This window comes from Schistocerca nitens, chromosome 3 (genome assembly GCF_023898315.1).
Source record: "Schistocerca nitens isolate TAMUIC-IGC-003100 chromosome 3, iqSchNite1.1, whole genome shotgun sequence".
In the NCBI taxonomy this organism is placed as follows: domain Eukaryota; kingdom Metazoa; phylum Arthropoda; class Insecta; order Orthoptera; family Acrididae; genus Schistocerca; species Schistocerca nitens.
In genome coordinates, this window is record NC_064616.1 from 906,101,092 (window position 1) to 906,118,517 (window position 17,426).

At 38.9% G+C, this 17,426-nt stretch overlaps 1 protein-coding gene across 2 annotated transcripts in view; it reads right to left on the reverse strand.

Annotated features, from left to right (window-relative positions):
* LOC126248962 (RNA exonuclease 1 homolog) overlaps positions 1-17,426 on the reverse strand; it is a 231,373-nt gene that overhangs the window by 36,997 nt on the left and 176,950 nt on the right. For both annotated transcript variants that reach the window (XM_049950510.1, XM_049950509.1), the window contains exons 7-8: positions 15,199-15,333; positions 11,248-11,362 (exon numbers count right to left, since the gene is read on the reverse strand). In XM_049950510.1, coding sequence (XP_049806467.1) covers positions 11,248-11,362; positions 15,199-15,333 — 250 coding nt within the window. The remainder of the gene's footprint in view (positions 1-11,247; positions 11,363-15,198; positions 15,334-17,426) is intronic.

Consider the following 17,426-nt stretch of genomic DNA (forward strand, 5'->3'; position numbering starts at 1 on the left):
TTCCATAATACTTGCACATTGTTGGAATCTAGCGGTAACAATCCTAGCAGCCTGACTCTCAACTGCTTCAATGTCTTCCTTTAATCCTGACCTGGTGCAGAATCCAAACACTCTACCAGTACTCAACAAGGGGTCGCACCAGGATAATATATATGACCTCCTTTACAGATGAACCACACTTTCTTAATATTCTCTCAATAAATTGAAGTCAACCTTTCTCCTTCCCTATCACAATTCTTACATGGTCATTCAATTTCATATTGGTTTGCAACGTTACACCTAGATATTTAATTGACATGACTGTGTCACAAACAGCACATTACTAATGCTGTACTCAAACATTATGGGTTTGTTTTTCCTACTCATCTGTATCAACTTACATTTTTCTACATTCAGAGCTAGCTGCCATTCATCACACCAACTAGAAATATTGTCCAAGTCATCTGGTATTCTCCTACAGTCACTTGAGAATGACACCTTCCTATACACCACATCATCAGCAAACAGAGGTAGACTGCTGCTTATCCTGTACACAAAATCATTTATGTATATAGAAAATAACTGTGGTCCTGTAACCCCTCGGCAACTCCTGATGATGCCCTTGTCTCTGATGAACACTCACTGTTGAGGACAACATACTGGGTACTATTACGTAAGTAGTCTTTGAGCCACTCACTTATCTGGGAAACTATTCCGTATGCTTGTACCTTCATTAACAATCAGCAGTGTATCACTGTACAAAATGCTTTACAGAAAATTAAGAATATGGAACCCACTTGTTGCCCTTCATTCATCATTTATGGGATCTCAAGCAAAAAAAGGGAAAACCGAGTTTTGCATGAGCAGGGTGTATACGTGGACAAGTTAAAAAAATTCCCGGATTTTTCCCGGATATCCTGGTTAAAAATACACTTTCTCCCGGGTGACAGTATATTTTCCCTAATCAATCCTTTCAATGGTTATGGTTTTATACACGGGCGTACAATTTCCCGGTACTTTAGAAAACGAAACTCAGGGAAAAAGACACGTTTTGGAAATATCTTTGATGTGCAGCAACATGTACGCTGCGTATTTTCGTATTACGAAAGTACACATTGCAATTCCACCAAACACCGCATGTTACTTTCCGAATCATTGAAATCGAGATTTCGATGCGCTTTTGTAAGCCGTTCATAGCTCATGTGACGTGATCTCGCCAGCCGATGACAGCGGATATTCAGAGCATAGGACACGTGATGTAGTCAGCCAACAGCAACATCACTGTTAAGTAGCACGAACACACAAACAGGGAAAGTTAATAAATTCATGGTACATTCTTGCACATAGTTCAACTTACGTAAAAGTCGTAAGAGAGCGCAGATAACAGGCGACACCGCGCTTGGGTAGCTATCATGATGTAGGAAGCCGGTATGTACATACGTGTGGTATGTATGTACGTGTAAGACATTGAAAGATCATACATTATGTCATAAAAGAAACAAGACATCAGAGGGTACTGCAAGAACATCACAATTTCGTGAACCATATTAAAATGTGTACATTTAAAGTGCATATTTAAAGGGCACATTCGTATGTCCAGATTCCCAATGAAGTAGACCTCGACCTGATATTAAGCTTTTCAGTGTGGTTTTCGGGATGTAAATTTTCTTGGAGTACCAGTACTGTATTATATCATGTTTAGTTCTTTATTATGGCATAATGCCATACGTGCTAGAAAATGAAAACATGCACTTGAAATGCAGCGAACAGTTGAAACTAGCCAGTACTATGGAATTAAACATTTCGTTTCAAATACATCGACTGCCTCCGCGGAAAAGGTTAACAGAAGTCAAATTTCTTTAGCAAACAGACAAAAATAACTTCACTGTTCCGCAAGGCGATTAATGCTTGACTGTCAGAAAAATGGAAATAAAATAAAATGTGAAACTAATGACGTATTTCAGCCTTCCGTAATCATGTGAATGCGCTTTAATTCACCTGATAGCTCCCGGCCACAGATATCAGTTTTGTTTTCATTTAATGTGAAAGTAAACCAAGGGGAAACAACAAAGTCATTAAATATAAACGCAAGTCACGTGGAGACTACCCACTATAACTCAGACTGCTCTGCGCATAAGCCCCGGATCTACGACATTTGTGAACCAGGTCAATACTATTAAAAAAATCGAATTTTCAAAATATGTTCATCTTTTAGCGCACATATTTCTGAAAAGTCTGAAACATAAAACATACGTATTCAAGGAAATGTACGACATATTATTTGGAAGTATGCCAAAGTGCAGTGCCACGCCTGTTCATAAAGCAATTTTCTACCGCACTTCCACACTATATTCAGGAGAGTAGAAATTGAAATATCCTGTGATGCCTCTCCTACCCCCAGTCGGACGGTTTGACTGCCTGCCCCTCTTTAAAAAAATCTCGCAATTAATAACGGATGGGATTATTTGTAACCGAGAGAACAAGAACTCTTCAGAAAATCTGAACTCTTTATTGCATATTAGTTAATAACTTGCTGTTTTGTGTGACATAAAATTAAATATAGGATGTATAAAACCAATACTGACAAGAGATAAGCAAGAAATTACACATTTCTTCAAACCTTAGCTCCAAGCATTTTTTTCTCTCTAATCTTGCTACAGCTTTACATGGCGTGCTTTCTTTCTGCGAAAGAATCTATTACCTCATCAAAGTTCGTCAAACGTTTTGCTACATGAAAAATCGAAAAGTCGTTATCTAATACTGAAAAAGCTGTTAATACAAATAATACCCAAGACCGGTGTGGTTTCTCGATCTGATTTCGTCTATTTTGTCACTGTCTGCTAGATGAAACAAAATAGGCCTTTCTATTATTGCAGCAGTTTTGTAACACACACCAATAAACGACACTGTTTTGGCACAAAAGGCCTTTTTTGAAAAATGGTTCAAATGGCTCTGAGCACTATGGGACTTAACATCTGTGGTCATCAGTCCCCTAGAACTTAGAACTACTTAAACCTAACTAACCTAAGGACATCACACACATCCATGCCCGAGCAGGATTCGAACCTGCGACCGTAGCGGTCACGCGGTTCCAGACTGAAGCGCCTAGAACCGCACGGCCACACCAGCCGGCGGCCTTTTTTGTAACACGACAGAATATAATCCACGAAGTACCAATATCAAATGCCTATTAGGCCTACTACAAGCAAAAAGCTTTATGTTAGGAAATAGTTTCACATTTCATTCATACGCACCAGCTTCTCAAGCATGAGATCGAAAAGTAGTAGTACGAAATTTTTATATAAATTTGGAATCGTCTTATTCTTCCATAATTTGTGTGATGTCCCTGTTTCTTCTCCTTCTTCGTTCTAACAAACAAACAATCTTGTCATCACAAATTCTGTAGCTATTGCTGCCACTGTCAAAATTTATTCGCCGATTAACTTTACTAACCCTGCCAGAATCACAGGTTTAGTTACCCCGCGATTATTTTCCGTTTAGGCGTTATTACGTGTTCAAACAACACGTTTTCCGCGTTACTTCCAGAATAGAACTACACGGCTGCTAGCAGGGGACTGTACTACTGGTCCTTACTAGTGTAGCGATCTGGCCAAAATTTTTCTGTCAAAATTTCATTTTCTTGGATAAACTGAGAAGATAATACGTAATCTTTCTCACCTGTTATTCCAGTCAGTCGTTTATTTCCATTCTGGTAGTCTGAATCTATGGATTTCGCTAGTAATTATAACAACGCTGATCATTCGCAAACCCAACCAACCACATAATCAGACAGTGATTGGCATACATCCGTTCTGCTTTACTCCCTCAGCTTATATAGCCTCGTCCCATTTTGTCTGCGGGAAGTTTATTCCTAGATGCGACAAGGATTCGCCTGACAGAGACATCACATACACTATGCATGCATTCAAAAGTCAACTTACGATTCATTCAGAAATCAACTTAAAATGTGTTCAAAATGTTCAAAAACCAACAGGGAAGCATTTCAAAATCATATGAGTAATCGCTAGACAAACGTGCGCTGGATGCTAAGCGCCTAGTGAAACACAAATTTTTTTCCTCAAGAATATGAATTTGGCGCCCCCTTTTCCCGTTAGCATCTAGCTGCTTGCTGCGACTGTTTGCACAGCCAACAGCCACATTCCTGTAGCCAGAAGTGGGAGAATCTACTATTCTAACGTGACTCAACTAAGCATGCGCGTGAGCCTGCGTGTACTGCTAAAACAAATCTAATGTACACAGTTGTGACTTCACGCTCATTGGAGGCAATTTGTTGTTATGAAGCACGCATAGTCTTCGTAAAACCTTTGACACATTTTCAATTGGCAGAAGCTTTCATGAGCACTGTGTGTCATTGTTGTATAGGACGCATTTCGTTTGCAATATAAGTTATTTTCATTTTTTTTCCTCTCGTTTATGTTTTATTGTTGAAGTATTATTCTGCAGTAGTGGGATACAGTAATATCCTTTGTTAGAGTATCGGTTCTTACCAGTCAAAATTACAAAAATTTAACTGAAAACTAAAACAATGAAAAATTCCCGGAATTCTAAAAATATCCCGGGTTTTTCCCGGTTTTCTCCCGGATGAAAAATTTCCCGGATCTCCCGGATGTCCCAGGTCGTATATACTCTGACGAGTGATGCTTTCTAAGACCATGTTGATTTGTGGACAGGAGCTTTTCCCTCTCAAGGAAATTTATTATATTTGAACTGAGAATATGTTCAAAGATTCTGCAGCAAACCAATGTTAAAGATATTGGTCTTTCATTTTGTGGGTTCGTTCTTTTACCCTTCTTATATACAGGAGTCACCCACACTTTTTTCCAGTGGTTTGAGACTCGGCACAGGTGAGAGATTCACGATAAATGCAAGCTAAGTAAGATGAACTTGCTGTAAAGTACTCATTGTAAAACCAAATTTGGATTCCATTGAGGCCTGGTGACTTACTTGCCATCAGCTCTTTCAGTTGTTTGTCTACGCCAGAGATGCTTATTACTATGTCCTCCATAAGGCAGTCTGCGCGATAGCCAAATGACGGAATGTTTGTACAATTCTGCTAGATTAATGATCTCTCAAATGCAAAATTTAAAGCTTTGGCTTTACTTTTGCCATCTTCTACTGCACATCAGACTGGTCGGCAAGTGACTGGACAGAAGCCTTAGACACACTTCACGATTTTACGTAGGACCAGAATTTTCTTGAGTTCTCTGCAAGATGATCTATTGCTAAGGTATGGCGGTGCTAGCTTTCCGTTCTAAGTGATGTATTGCACTCATTACACTGCATCTGGATTTTGACTAGGGAGACATTATGATGAGACATTGTTTCGTTGAGACACTGGTTACTTCAAAACATCTATATCTCTGTCACTCCAATTAGACAATGTAATAGGCATTGTCTACATGGACACGAGCCAGAATATGAGCACTACAATTGCTCGCACAGTTCATATATTCAGGAGCCAATGGATTCCAGGCCAGCAGTGAGTCAGCTGCACATCAGGCATCCATCAATTTTCTCCGGAGATGCTGGTCAGTACCCAAAAAAAATGACTGAAAGGATTCGACCAACTTCCAAATACAACATGTGGCATGAAATGATGTGTTTTGCAAATGTGTAGAAGCTCAACATCTGGAATAAATTCTAGCTCGAACTGAAGGAAATGTTTGGCAACAATCAGCATCAAGTCCACAAAGCGGAAGAATAACTGAAGAAGAGGGCCCAATGTCATGATGACATGAACCAGTCCTAGATACAGCACGTTTTGGCCTATGCCCCATTGCTGATCCAAATATGAAAGCTGACAAAACTTCACATTTGGTGAAAGGAGTTGCAGGAGACATGTACCAAGCTCTTCTGATAAAAGATGTCACACAACCGAGGAATTCATCAAGTGGTGCCAGCACATCACGGAAATGTAACAGTAATGAATCAGGTGAAAGAAGTATTACGGACTCCCAAATGTGGTTGCTATGGCAATTTTGGAAGACCAGCATGACTTTCCCTCTCTCAAACGTTAAGTAGTGAAAAGAGATACAGCATTTTATGGCAACCAGAAATATTCGACCAAGTAAGCAAGAGACTACAGTTATGAATGTCAAAGCAATACATCAAGAAGTAATAGAGAATGCGGAAGAACAGGTCTGCCAATCCTTAGCATCTGTCTCTGCCACCAGCCAAACATGCCTGGAAGAATGGACTTGGCAAACTCAGACTTGGGCTGCAACCATCAAACGACAACCCAGCACGGACCAACACAGATATAACCAACTCCTACACCGACTATATCATCCCGTTGACGAACAGACACTGCTGGCCGCTGTGGCCGAGTGGTTCTACGCGCTTCAATCTGGAACCACACGACTGCTACGGTCGCAGGTTCAAATCCTCCCTCGGGCACGGATGTGTGTGATGTCCTTAGGTTAGTTAGGTTTAAGTAGTTCTAAGTTCTAGATGTTAAGTCCCATAGTGCTCAGAGCCATTTGAACAGACACTTGGAAGACAGACGACAGCCTACAAGTGTATTTCAACTGTGGACACCCTGTACATGTTGTATGCTACTGCAGAGAAAGATGGTGGGTTTTCAACAATTACTATGCTGCCAGATGTCAACCATCACAATAGTTCTATTCATGCCAGTCAACTGCAGACGACTGTAGTCGGCCTACAGGACAAAGCCCACTGCCATACCCTGAATGAGGTTGCTTCTCAACATGCCATAGCCATTCCCCATCACCGTACAGAGATGCCAGCTTCTCATCCAGCTGCTGACTTCAGTATAAAAAAGTGAGGCGATTGTCCATGGGGGTGAAGTTGCCACAGTTGCTGATCCCACATGGATGTTACCAAGATGTCAGGAACTCTCACTGACATCATTATCTATGGCCAACCTGTCCAGGCGCTAGAAACTCAGGGGCTTCCTTTTCTGTAATGTTGGATGCTTATCACCGTCAGTTAAAGAAGACTATGTTCCGTGGTATGAAAGCAATAGTGCTGAAAGTTGAAAATGGGAAACATTCCAGCTGAAGGGAACACGTATTGCAAGCATAACCACCAATGACAGAACACAGCCCCTCGAATTTGTCGTTGTAACAGAATGTAGCCATAATGTTGTCAATCAAGATGCTAAGTTAAACTGTGAAGCTTTCCTTGACTGCAAAAAGCTACTCAGGCTCATGAAAGAAATCGACATGCCAGCGACAATAGTAAGCAATATGGGTGGTCAAGAAAGCTTCAGATCACTGTCACTAGCAGCCACAACTCATCCCTAAAGGCACGTGTGTAAGGACAGCCTAACCTATCCAGGGAGAGCAGCTCACTGGCATCAACGAAGAAGCATGCTCCACTACTACTACAGACAACACAGAGCAGAAAGCTACTACTGAAACGCCAATAGGATCTGGCCTGACTGAGGAACAATTTTAGTGTATGATAGACATTCTGCATACATTTTCAAATGCGTTCAAATCTGGAGTGGAAGCAGGACACAGTTAAACACAGCATCAACACTGGAGTCATCCACCAATTAGCCAGCATTTATATAGTGTGTTGCCAGTTGAATGATGAATAAGTGGAGGAGTTGCTGCAAGAATATCATTGAACCTTCAAAGAGTCTTTGATCATCTCCTGTCATCCTTGTCAAGAAGAAGAATGGCATATGGCGTTTCTGCATTGGCTACTGACAACTAAACAAAAACATGAAAAAAGACATCTACCCAATGCCACACAATGACACCCTAGACCGCTTGAAAGAAAGAAACAAAGTATTCCTCAACTACGGACATGCAGACAGGCTACTGACTACTGGCAAATCGAGGATGATAAAGCTGACTGGGAAAAAAGACTCTCTTCACAACTTCTGACGGTCTCTACGAGTTCAAAGTTATGCCATTTGGACTGTGTAATGCTCCAGCCACTTTTGAACATGTGATGCACAACCTGCTTGTCATTATCTCAAAGACATTTGAAGAACATCGAAGCTGTATGAGAACCATGCTGAAGTGTGTTTGGACATCAGGCCTCCACCTGAATCCAAAACATGCCTCTTCACCACTCATTAAATAAAAATCTTAGGGCATCTAGTGAATTACAGTGGAGTCCATCCTGATCCACAGAAAATAAGAGCAGTCACAGAATTTCCAACTCCTCAGCACATTCGTGATGTGAGAAGTTTTCTCAGAATATGCTTGTACAACCAGCAATTTATAAAGGACTTGTCTATCAAAGCACGTCCTTTGCAAGAACTACTGCAGAGAGACCAAATTTTCTACCATCATCTCCAGTTCATGCATTGTGTGATGAGAATGCTGAGACAAAACTTCACATTGACATTACCGGTTGCAGGGTAGGTATAGTTCTAGCGCAAATTCAGGAAGGTGCTGAATGGTGATAGCTTAAACTTCCAGAGTGCTCTCCAAACCTGAGAGGATCTACACCAACCAAGAAAGAATACCTCACTTGGCAAAACATTTACCACTGTGCTGGATCACCATTCCCTACACTGGCTGCCTAGCTTGAAGGATCCACTGGATTGAATGTCAAGATAGGCACTGATGCTTCAGGAATATGACATCACAGTGGTATACAAAATCAGATGCAAACCCAAGGATGCTGCATACCTTTCCAGGAATCCTTCGGTGGAACACAGCCGCATGAATGAAATCTCAGCCATCACTGCATTAAATGACATTGTTGCTAAACAGAGGGAAGCTAGAGCACTTCTGAAAACCACAGGAGTCTTGAAGGAAGAGAAACAAACCAAAAGAGAATTCCAACAAAGTAACAGACCACTATGATCCAGTGGGCAGAAATAGTTGCTCATCATTCCAGCTCAACTATGGCCAGCTATCCAGAAGTATTTCTACAGTGCTCCAACATCTGGTCACCAGCAATTCGTAAAGACTCTAGACTGAATCTGATGCAGTTACCACTGGAAACATCTCTACCGATCTGTTAGATACTGTGTAAGCCACTGTAAGGAATGACAATGACAGAAGCACGTGCTGCAATTACTTCCGGGGTATCTGATACCAATCTCGCCTGCAGCACCACCACTCCACTGAACTGAAACTGTCCTCTTAGGGGGAGGTTCCTGAAGTCTACAAATGGGAATCAATGGATTATAATAATAATCTGCACTGACTACCTCACCCACTATGCTGTCACTAAAACCTGTGCTGACTGTCGAAGCTTCAGAAATTGATAAGTTCCTTGCAGAAGACATCATTTTTAAGCAATGAGCACCCCATGTGAGATGACATGTCATCATGGAGAACTTTTCCAGTCAAGATTAATACCAGAGGTGTTTTAAATTGTGACATCACCCACAGGATCATAACTGCCTACCATCTACAGATGAAGGGCATCAGAAAACACTTTAATTAAATTTAGGCAGATTACACTCTCAATGTACACTGATATCAAACAGAGAGATCAACATACACTCCTGCCGTCACGACATTCACATATAACACACTGAAGCAAGACACTATAGGCATCACATCATTCTTTCTATCCACAGTCGTGAGGCTGAAAAGACAATGAGTACACTGTCACTGTTTCAACCAGACGATACTCAGCATTACTATGCGAAACGCCTCATCACCAGCGCAAACAAGGTGAGGCAGATGGCTTGCATATGGATCTTTGACACCCAGGAGGAAGACTGAGAGCACTATAATGCCAAGCACAAGCCAGTGAGATACAGCCCAGGACGCTTGGTAAGGATTTGTAAGCATGTGCGGAAAGGAGGACTACTGAAAATGTCACTAAAATGTTACTTTGGGCTGTATCATATCCTTCATTGCTTGTCAGATGCCATATATGAAACTGAGGATGGTGATCCTTATAATGAAAACAAAAATGGAGAGAGACAGTCCACATCCTCCACATGAAGACCTACTAGAATCCAGATATACAGATCAACAACAGGAGGTTCGAGGAAACTGAAGACTCACTCGATGATGACCAGAATTTGAGGATATGCCGCGAGTGCTATATAGAGGGCCACTGACAAGATCTAAATCCAAGGTGCTGTAGTTGGATCAAGTGAGGAGTTCTGCAACAGTAGGTCACTGTTCCTCCAGGAAAGGGTGCATGTTGTGGTGCATGCAGTGTGGCTTAGTGGCTAGTGCCTGCTGCAGACTGCCAATTCAAACCCAACCACCAGAAATTTTTTGTGTTTATTAGTATTTATCATTTGTGGCATGTTCTTGAAATATCTTATGTTTATATATTTTGGAATACTGAATGTTTGTATAGGACCATAGGAACAGGGTGCAATAATTCATTTGTGAGGTATGAAACCAGATTATCAATTTAGTAAGACGTGCGGTGATGATGTAATGGGTGTGACAGTTCAAAGGCGACTTAATCTTGTGTGTAGACAAGCCAAACTAAAGTGTCCACGAACCAAGTGGACTGTGCAAGTTGTGCAAATTATTATGGAATTTGTTGGTGCAGATCATACTGCTTGAAGAAATGTAAATACTGAGTGTCTTCAAGGTGAGTACCTCAAATGCTAATTAACCAACACAAGCCTGCACAGATGGCAGTTTACTGTGTGATGTTAACAAATGATGATGGTATGCATAAACTTTCCACCACCAATCACAGTAGATGATACATGTTTGCAGTTTTTCAGTTCTCAAACAAAACCGCTCTTGGCACAAAGGAAACAGTTCTTGCCCACCACAGATGAAATGTTAGGTTACTGTCAGTATATAGCAAGTTATGGTGATTTTGTTTTGGGAAAGTGAAGATGTCAGCACAACTTAATTCTAAAGAGCACTCTCTTAATGGCTGCATCCTATGAACTTATTATGAGGATGAAGATTCTGCAAACATCAAACAAAAGCAATCAGGAAAGCTGCTCATCTATTTTTCTCATCAAGACAATTCTCCTGCTGGTCAGACCTTCCTGACTCAGGAATTTCTTGTAACAATAATATTTACGTAGTGTCTCATGCTCCTTCATTGTCTCACGTAGCTCCAGCAATGTTGTGCTTTCCAGTCAAACCAAAACTGCATAAGCAATTTGTCAGTGGTCAAAACAAACACCTATCAAAGCATTTGCAACTGCCATGGAGCCACAGTACCTACATTGTGAAAAAATGCGTAAATGTGCAGTGAGTTTATATTCAAAAGGAGCAACATTTAAACTTTCTGGCGTAAGCAGTTTGTCAGAAAAGATAAGGAGACTTTAGATCCTGAATCTCTTAAAATTGATAAACAGTAGATTCAAAGACTTACTCGGTGCATTTTGTGCTGCTTCACGGCGTATTTGTTGGATTCTATTCAACATTAGATTTGTGTATACCTGCCGTGATGAACTGCGATTGTATATATTTTTTTCTTCTTCCACTGCCTGAAATGATAAACTACATGAAATATTGAAGTAGTACAAAAATGAGATAATGGCATTATTATTATTTGACAAAAATAGGATACTATTATTATTATTATTATTGTTGTTAATTACCTCAGGACACAGAAACATATCAATTTAAAAGAATTCCTGCTATCAATACAGTGACAAATTGTACTGTGATGTTCTTAAAATGCTTAGTGTATGCATTATACTGAAGTCTACAGAAAAACACATTAACATTTCAAGTTTGCCAAAGAGTACAAAAAGTGGACACTATAGATTAGCTACAACTGGCTATTATCCTCACTAGCACACAGAACTGGGTAAAACTTTCAAAAATGCTGAAGCCAATGGGTAGCAAGAGTTCCAAAAATGTCACAGCTTCTCCCGTGCATCCAAAGCAGACAATTCGGATGCTGTAGATTCTGATGATGTTCTCTCCAAACGTACATAAACTACCAGGGAACAATATGATTCATTCACCATAATCACCATAGACGAAACATGTTTTGTTCTCTGTAGAAATGAACCTTATACTTAAGTTTCATTGGATGAACTGCATATAATATACAACATTCTTATTACTACATGCAGAAATTTATTGTATGTTTCACCTTCCTCCTGTTAGGATTATACATCCCATAACAGACAGCCCAACAGTGATAAAATAGTATAATTAAATAGAAAACATATTGAGAGTTGTTTGTAATGTTTGTTATGCACAATCTGAGTCTGACGTAATATATCTGAATGGCCATGGAATTAAAGTGAGAGAAATTAGGGCTCACAGGAAGGATTATAGACAGCCATTTTCCCCTCACTTTATTTGCGAGCAGAACAGGGAAGGAAATTTGACCATGATTAATTTCCCGTGTTGTTCCATCTTTAATACATCTGCATTATTACAACAAACTGCTGCACAAAAACACTGGGCACATCAGCTGTCTGCTTCCAAATACTCTCTCTAACCTACAGTTATACCACATTACAAAACAAAATTGTTATTATAGGATTTACATTTTTTATATATATAAAATTAATGTTGTGCATTACTAATGAACCAAAAGAATGAAGTTTCTTAGCAAGTGGATGAATGAGTGATTTGACAAAAATTGTAACAAATAAATTTTAGAAAGAACAAAAGCAGATAATGTAATGACGAAACATGAACTCTACTGAAAATGGATTTCATTAAATCAAATTTTCTTAAAAGTATTCCTGTACTTTTTTCTTCAGGCAATTAAGTAAACAGAACCATTCGGTTGGTGCGTAAGTTTGCAGCATTTTTCCATAAGTTTAATATACACATAACAGAGACTTTAGTCATCAATAACATATTCTCCTTCACTATTTACAACAGGCTGTCAACTTTTCGATTCCATCACTGTAGAAATCACATGGTTTTGAGGTGAAGAACTCATTGAGTCATGTTAGGAGTGCCTTTTCATCCGGAAAGGAAGTTCCTTAAAGGTTGTTCAACAGAGTGTGGAAAAGGTGAAAATCTGAGGGCACAAGAACAGGTGAACAAGGTGGGTGCAGAATAACTTCCCAATCCAACTCCCGTACAGTGTTTTTTGTCAGTCTACCAGAATGTGGACGAGCATTATTGGGGAGTAGCATCACTTCACCCAGTCTTCCTGGTCATTGTTCTTGGATTGCACCTGCACTGCAAATGTCGACAGTGATGGTTACATCTTGTGTAAGCAGTATGTAGTACACCACACTGTCACTGTTCCACCATGCACACAGGTCTTTGTATGAGGAGTTTCTGTTTTGTTTGGGCTCAACTCTTCCTTTCTTTCCCTTATGTTAGCATAAAGACACAATTTCTCACCACCAGTAATGATACAGTGTAGGAATGGTCAGTGTTGCTCACGAGATAATTGATTACAAGCAAGCAGAGATGCTCATATGGCCACCCGCTGATTTTTGTGATTTTGGCTTAGAGCATGTGGTACCCATACACCCGAATTTTGAATCTTTCCCATTGTATGCAAATGTCAGATGATTCTGGAATGATCACAGTACATCACATCTGTCAGTTCTCAAATACAATGACGTGGATCATTGTGGATTAACATGTTTAAAGGATTTTCATTGAACCCCGAAGGTCTTCCTGAATGTGAAGTTATTAATGTCAAAATGACCCTACTTAACAGGAGAAAACCATTTTCTTGCCATGCTCTGTCCAATGGTATTATCCCCATACATGACAAAAATATTTCTGGATGCCACCACTTTTGTCACCTCTCAATTGAACTCAAACAAAAGAATATGTTGGAAATGTTCTGATTTCTCCACTTGGCACTCCATTTTCTAGCATCCACTCAAAACGACAATATCTACATTCAAATAGCAACAGTGAGATACAAATAAAAAATGACAGTTGATAAATAAATCCATATAAAATGTAATACAGTACCAAAATGTAAAACAAAAATCCTACTAACTTATACACCAACCTAATACTTGCTCAAAATAGCGCATACAAAATAAGATTCCTCTAAAACAAAATTTTAATAAAAAATTACACATTTTCTAAATCCACTGAAAGTATAGGCAGATAAATGGCAGTCTGAAATTTCGTGACAGTATTTAACAAGAAGCAGCTAATTTTTTAAACATTTCAACACAAACATTAGTTTACAGACGAAAAAAATAACTGCCACTGTAACTTCTACATAAATCAAGTAACACTGACCAACTAGAGCAATTTGGGGTTTATAAAACCACCTTCTAAAATTGTCATAATTTCTTTACTGAGTAAAGTGGCAGACATTTCAAACTTAGGTTAAATGAAAACCTTGCAGTTTTTCATCTGCAACAGCCAAAAAAATGTACAGGAGCTGACCTTTTGCTTGATATTGAGTACACCAATGACAATACTAAAAAATGGCTAACATTCTGCATGTACAACATAAAATAAAAAACTGGAAATTCAACAAAAAAACACAAATTTTAAGACAAAAACTGCATGGCCTAATTACACTCTAAATCAAATGACAAAATTTTATGAAAATATTTTTTGAAGACATTTGTCTACTGTAATTCTGGTGTTTATCTCAATATCACCTTCCATTGTCTTCTGAAATAACATTTCTGCAAAATCTTTAATTCAACAACTTACAGAAAACCTTAACTCTTTTGATTCATTTGCAAGATAAATTACTAATGATATATGAGAACAGTAAATTCTTTAACAGCATTTTTTTCTCGTAAGATGGTCCTGTTTGTGTGTGTGTGTGTGTGTGTGTGTGTGTGTGTGTCGAACAAAATTAATTTCAATAAACATGTTTTGATGCAAATAGCTTATGTGGCCAAATGTTTGTGTGTGTCAGTTTGTTGGAAGTGATTGTGTATTAAAAGATGAAACAGTGAGAATTCATCATAGGCAAGAAGTGAAGCAGACTTTTTGTAAAACACAGATATTCAATAGCATTGTGGTCTGTTTTACATTAATATTCACATATTCTTCCCATATATTTATCATTCTAACCCCTCTCACTTGAAACAGATTCATCAGGCCAAATCAATCACCAATGTAAATTTGTGAACTGTAAGATGAAGATTTTCAATCTGAAATGTGTATGGGTTCAGTAAAAAAAAAACGAAGCTACTATAGTTACTAATACAATATGCATCTGTGGGTAATACTGAGAGGCCAATTAATATAAAAACTACAAACAAAACTCATTTTTCAACAGTTCTGTAAAATCCCTGCACTGTATTTCTTTGTATTAAAACATGATGATAATTTAACTGCATAAAAGTTTACATTTACACAGGTTCTGGATTGATGCAAGAAAAGAACAAAGTAAGTTAAATAAAATTACCTTCTCTTGTGCTTCATCTTCACTGTGATAAAAGTTAACATATTCACTAGACAGCAAGTTGAAATAATTCTGTCGAATATGTGCTGGGATTTTACCACCAACTTCAGCTGTTATGGTGGCTCTTATTTTTACGTCCTGGAATCAGGAAATAATATAACAGAAACTGACATCATTAATAAAATAAACTGAAAATACAAAAAGATACAAAAGATCACATATATAATCCTGTTTCATAAATTGTTTAATTATTTACCTCATTATGATATGGAATATCTCAAACTGGTTTGTAAATAAAACATATTTTCTCAGTGAAACTATGGATAGATTTTGACCACTTGCATGACAGACTTTTACGTTAATCTACATTTAAATATAGTAACTGGGCCAACCAGACATTTATCTATGGAGTAGGAGTAACTGACAAGCAGAAATAACTTTAGTTTGTTTGCAAAGCTGCTTTAATTGTCTATCACTACCTTTAATTTACAATGTACGTAGTAAAATATTTGTATGGTTGCATACTTGCCATTAATAAATACTATTTTTCAGATATTAATTGGTTCTTAATAACACACTTTATAAGAAAGTAAAGGTACAGGATGTTTAAAAAAAATTCCATATATTCCTACAGGAGGTAGTATGGACCAAAACTAAAGGAAAGTTTCTATACTTATTTGTCCAGGAACTTGTTGAGATAGGAGTTGTTTTACTTGTGATGAGTAATGTGTAGTATTCAGTGATTTAGGCCGCCTTATTATTCACAACAGATGGCACAGTAAACTACCACAACACACATGTTAGCACATGTAAATCCTCATTCAATTGTGAATGTCAGGCATCGATATCACTTCAGTACCAATGTATGGGCAGGACTTGTTGGTAAAAGATTAATACGGCCATACATTTCACCAAAAGATTAACAGGTGCTGTGTATCACCAGTTTCTGTGCAATGAATTGTCAGCTCTATTGGAGAAGGTCACCCTTGCAAAAAGGCAACTGTGGTTGAGGCATCACGCAGCACCACACTGTGCTACAGTGAATCATATGACAGCAAGGGCGATGGATTGGTCAAGGTGATGTGGTAGGACCACTTCCCCATTCACTGGACCTGAATTTGTTGGATTTCTGCCTGTGAGGACATTTAAATGCATTGGTGTATGCCTAAACCACTGACAATGTGCAGACTTTACATGAGCACGTTTCAGTGCATGTGACATAATCCAAATGGAGCCAGGTGTATTTGAAAGAGTGCAAAGAAGGGTTGAAGGATGTGTTAGGATGTGTGGTAATTACATACAGCAATAGCTATAGCATCTACTACTATGTAATAGACAGATGGCAGTGAGAGGACAGATTGACCCATATCTCAACAGCTATTGGTTTCCAGACATATCATAATAGGAACTTTTCTTCTAGTTTTGAGCAATTCTCCCTCCTTTAAGAATATGTGTTACTTGGTTTTAAACACCTTGTTTTGTAAGACGGTATTTAGTTTCCCCACATTCTTTTTAAAAGATGAGCAAACTTAAACATTCAAGAAACAAAAAAGTGTGTTCACATGCGGGGAAAAGTCATTTTTACAAGAAGGCCACCTGGAAATGCAGGAACTGATTCAAAAGTTTAGGCCTCTTCATCTTTACATATCTGTACATATGTAACACAACAATATTTATCACAAAATACCGTTCACAGCAGATAACAAATGCAAGTATTCACAACCACAATGCATGGAGGGAGAACCAGTTAAGACATGGCTTCCCAACGTGTGGTCCGCGGACCCCTTAGGGGTCCGCCGGCTCTTTCTAGGGGGTCCGCAGCCACCTTTCACCAAATCGTGTAAAATAATGAGTAAAATTATTGAATAAAAATGTGAAAATCAAATTCACCACTATTTTTTTTTTGTGTGTGTGAAAAACGTGTACTTTTACTTCAGGTCGTATCCCCAAGCAGCCTTTGCGGTTCCTAAGTGAGAACGTATACACAGTTTAGTGCCGGAGAACGCAGCTTCTCTGATCGACTGTTTCGCAACAATACGGGGGTCGTTTGTGCGCCGGCTCACGGCGCTAGATGCGCTGAAATGTTTTACGCATGCGCGGAGCGATCTTTGTAGACCAATCACAGCGCTCGCTGGCACGTATTTGGCCCCAGGCATCATTAAATGTTAAACTAGCTTTGTCAGTGCACTACCTATTTCATAAGTCAATTTTTGACCAGTTTATTACTTCTA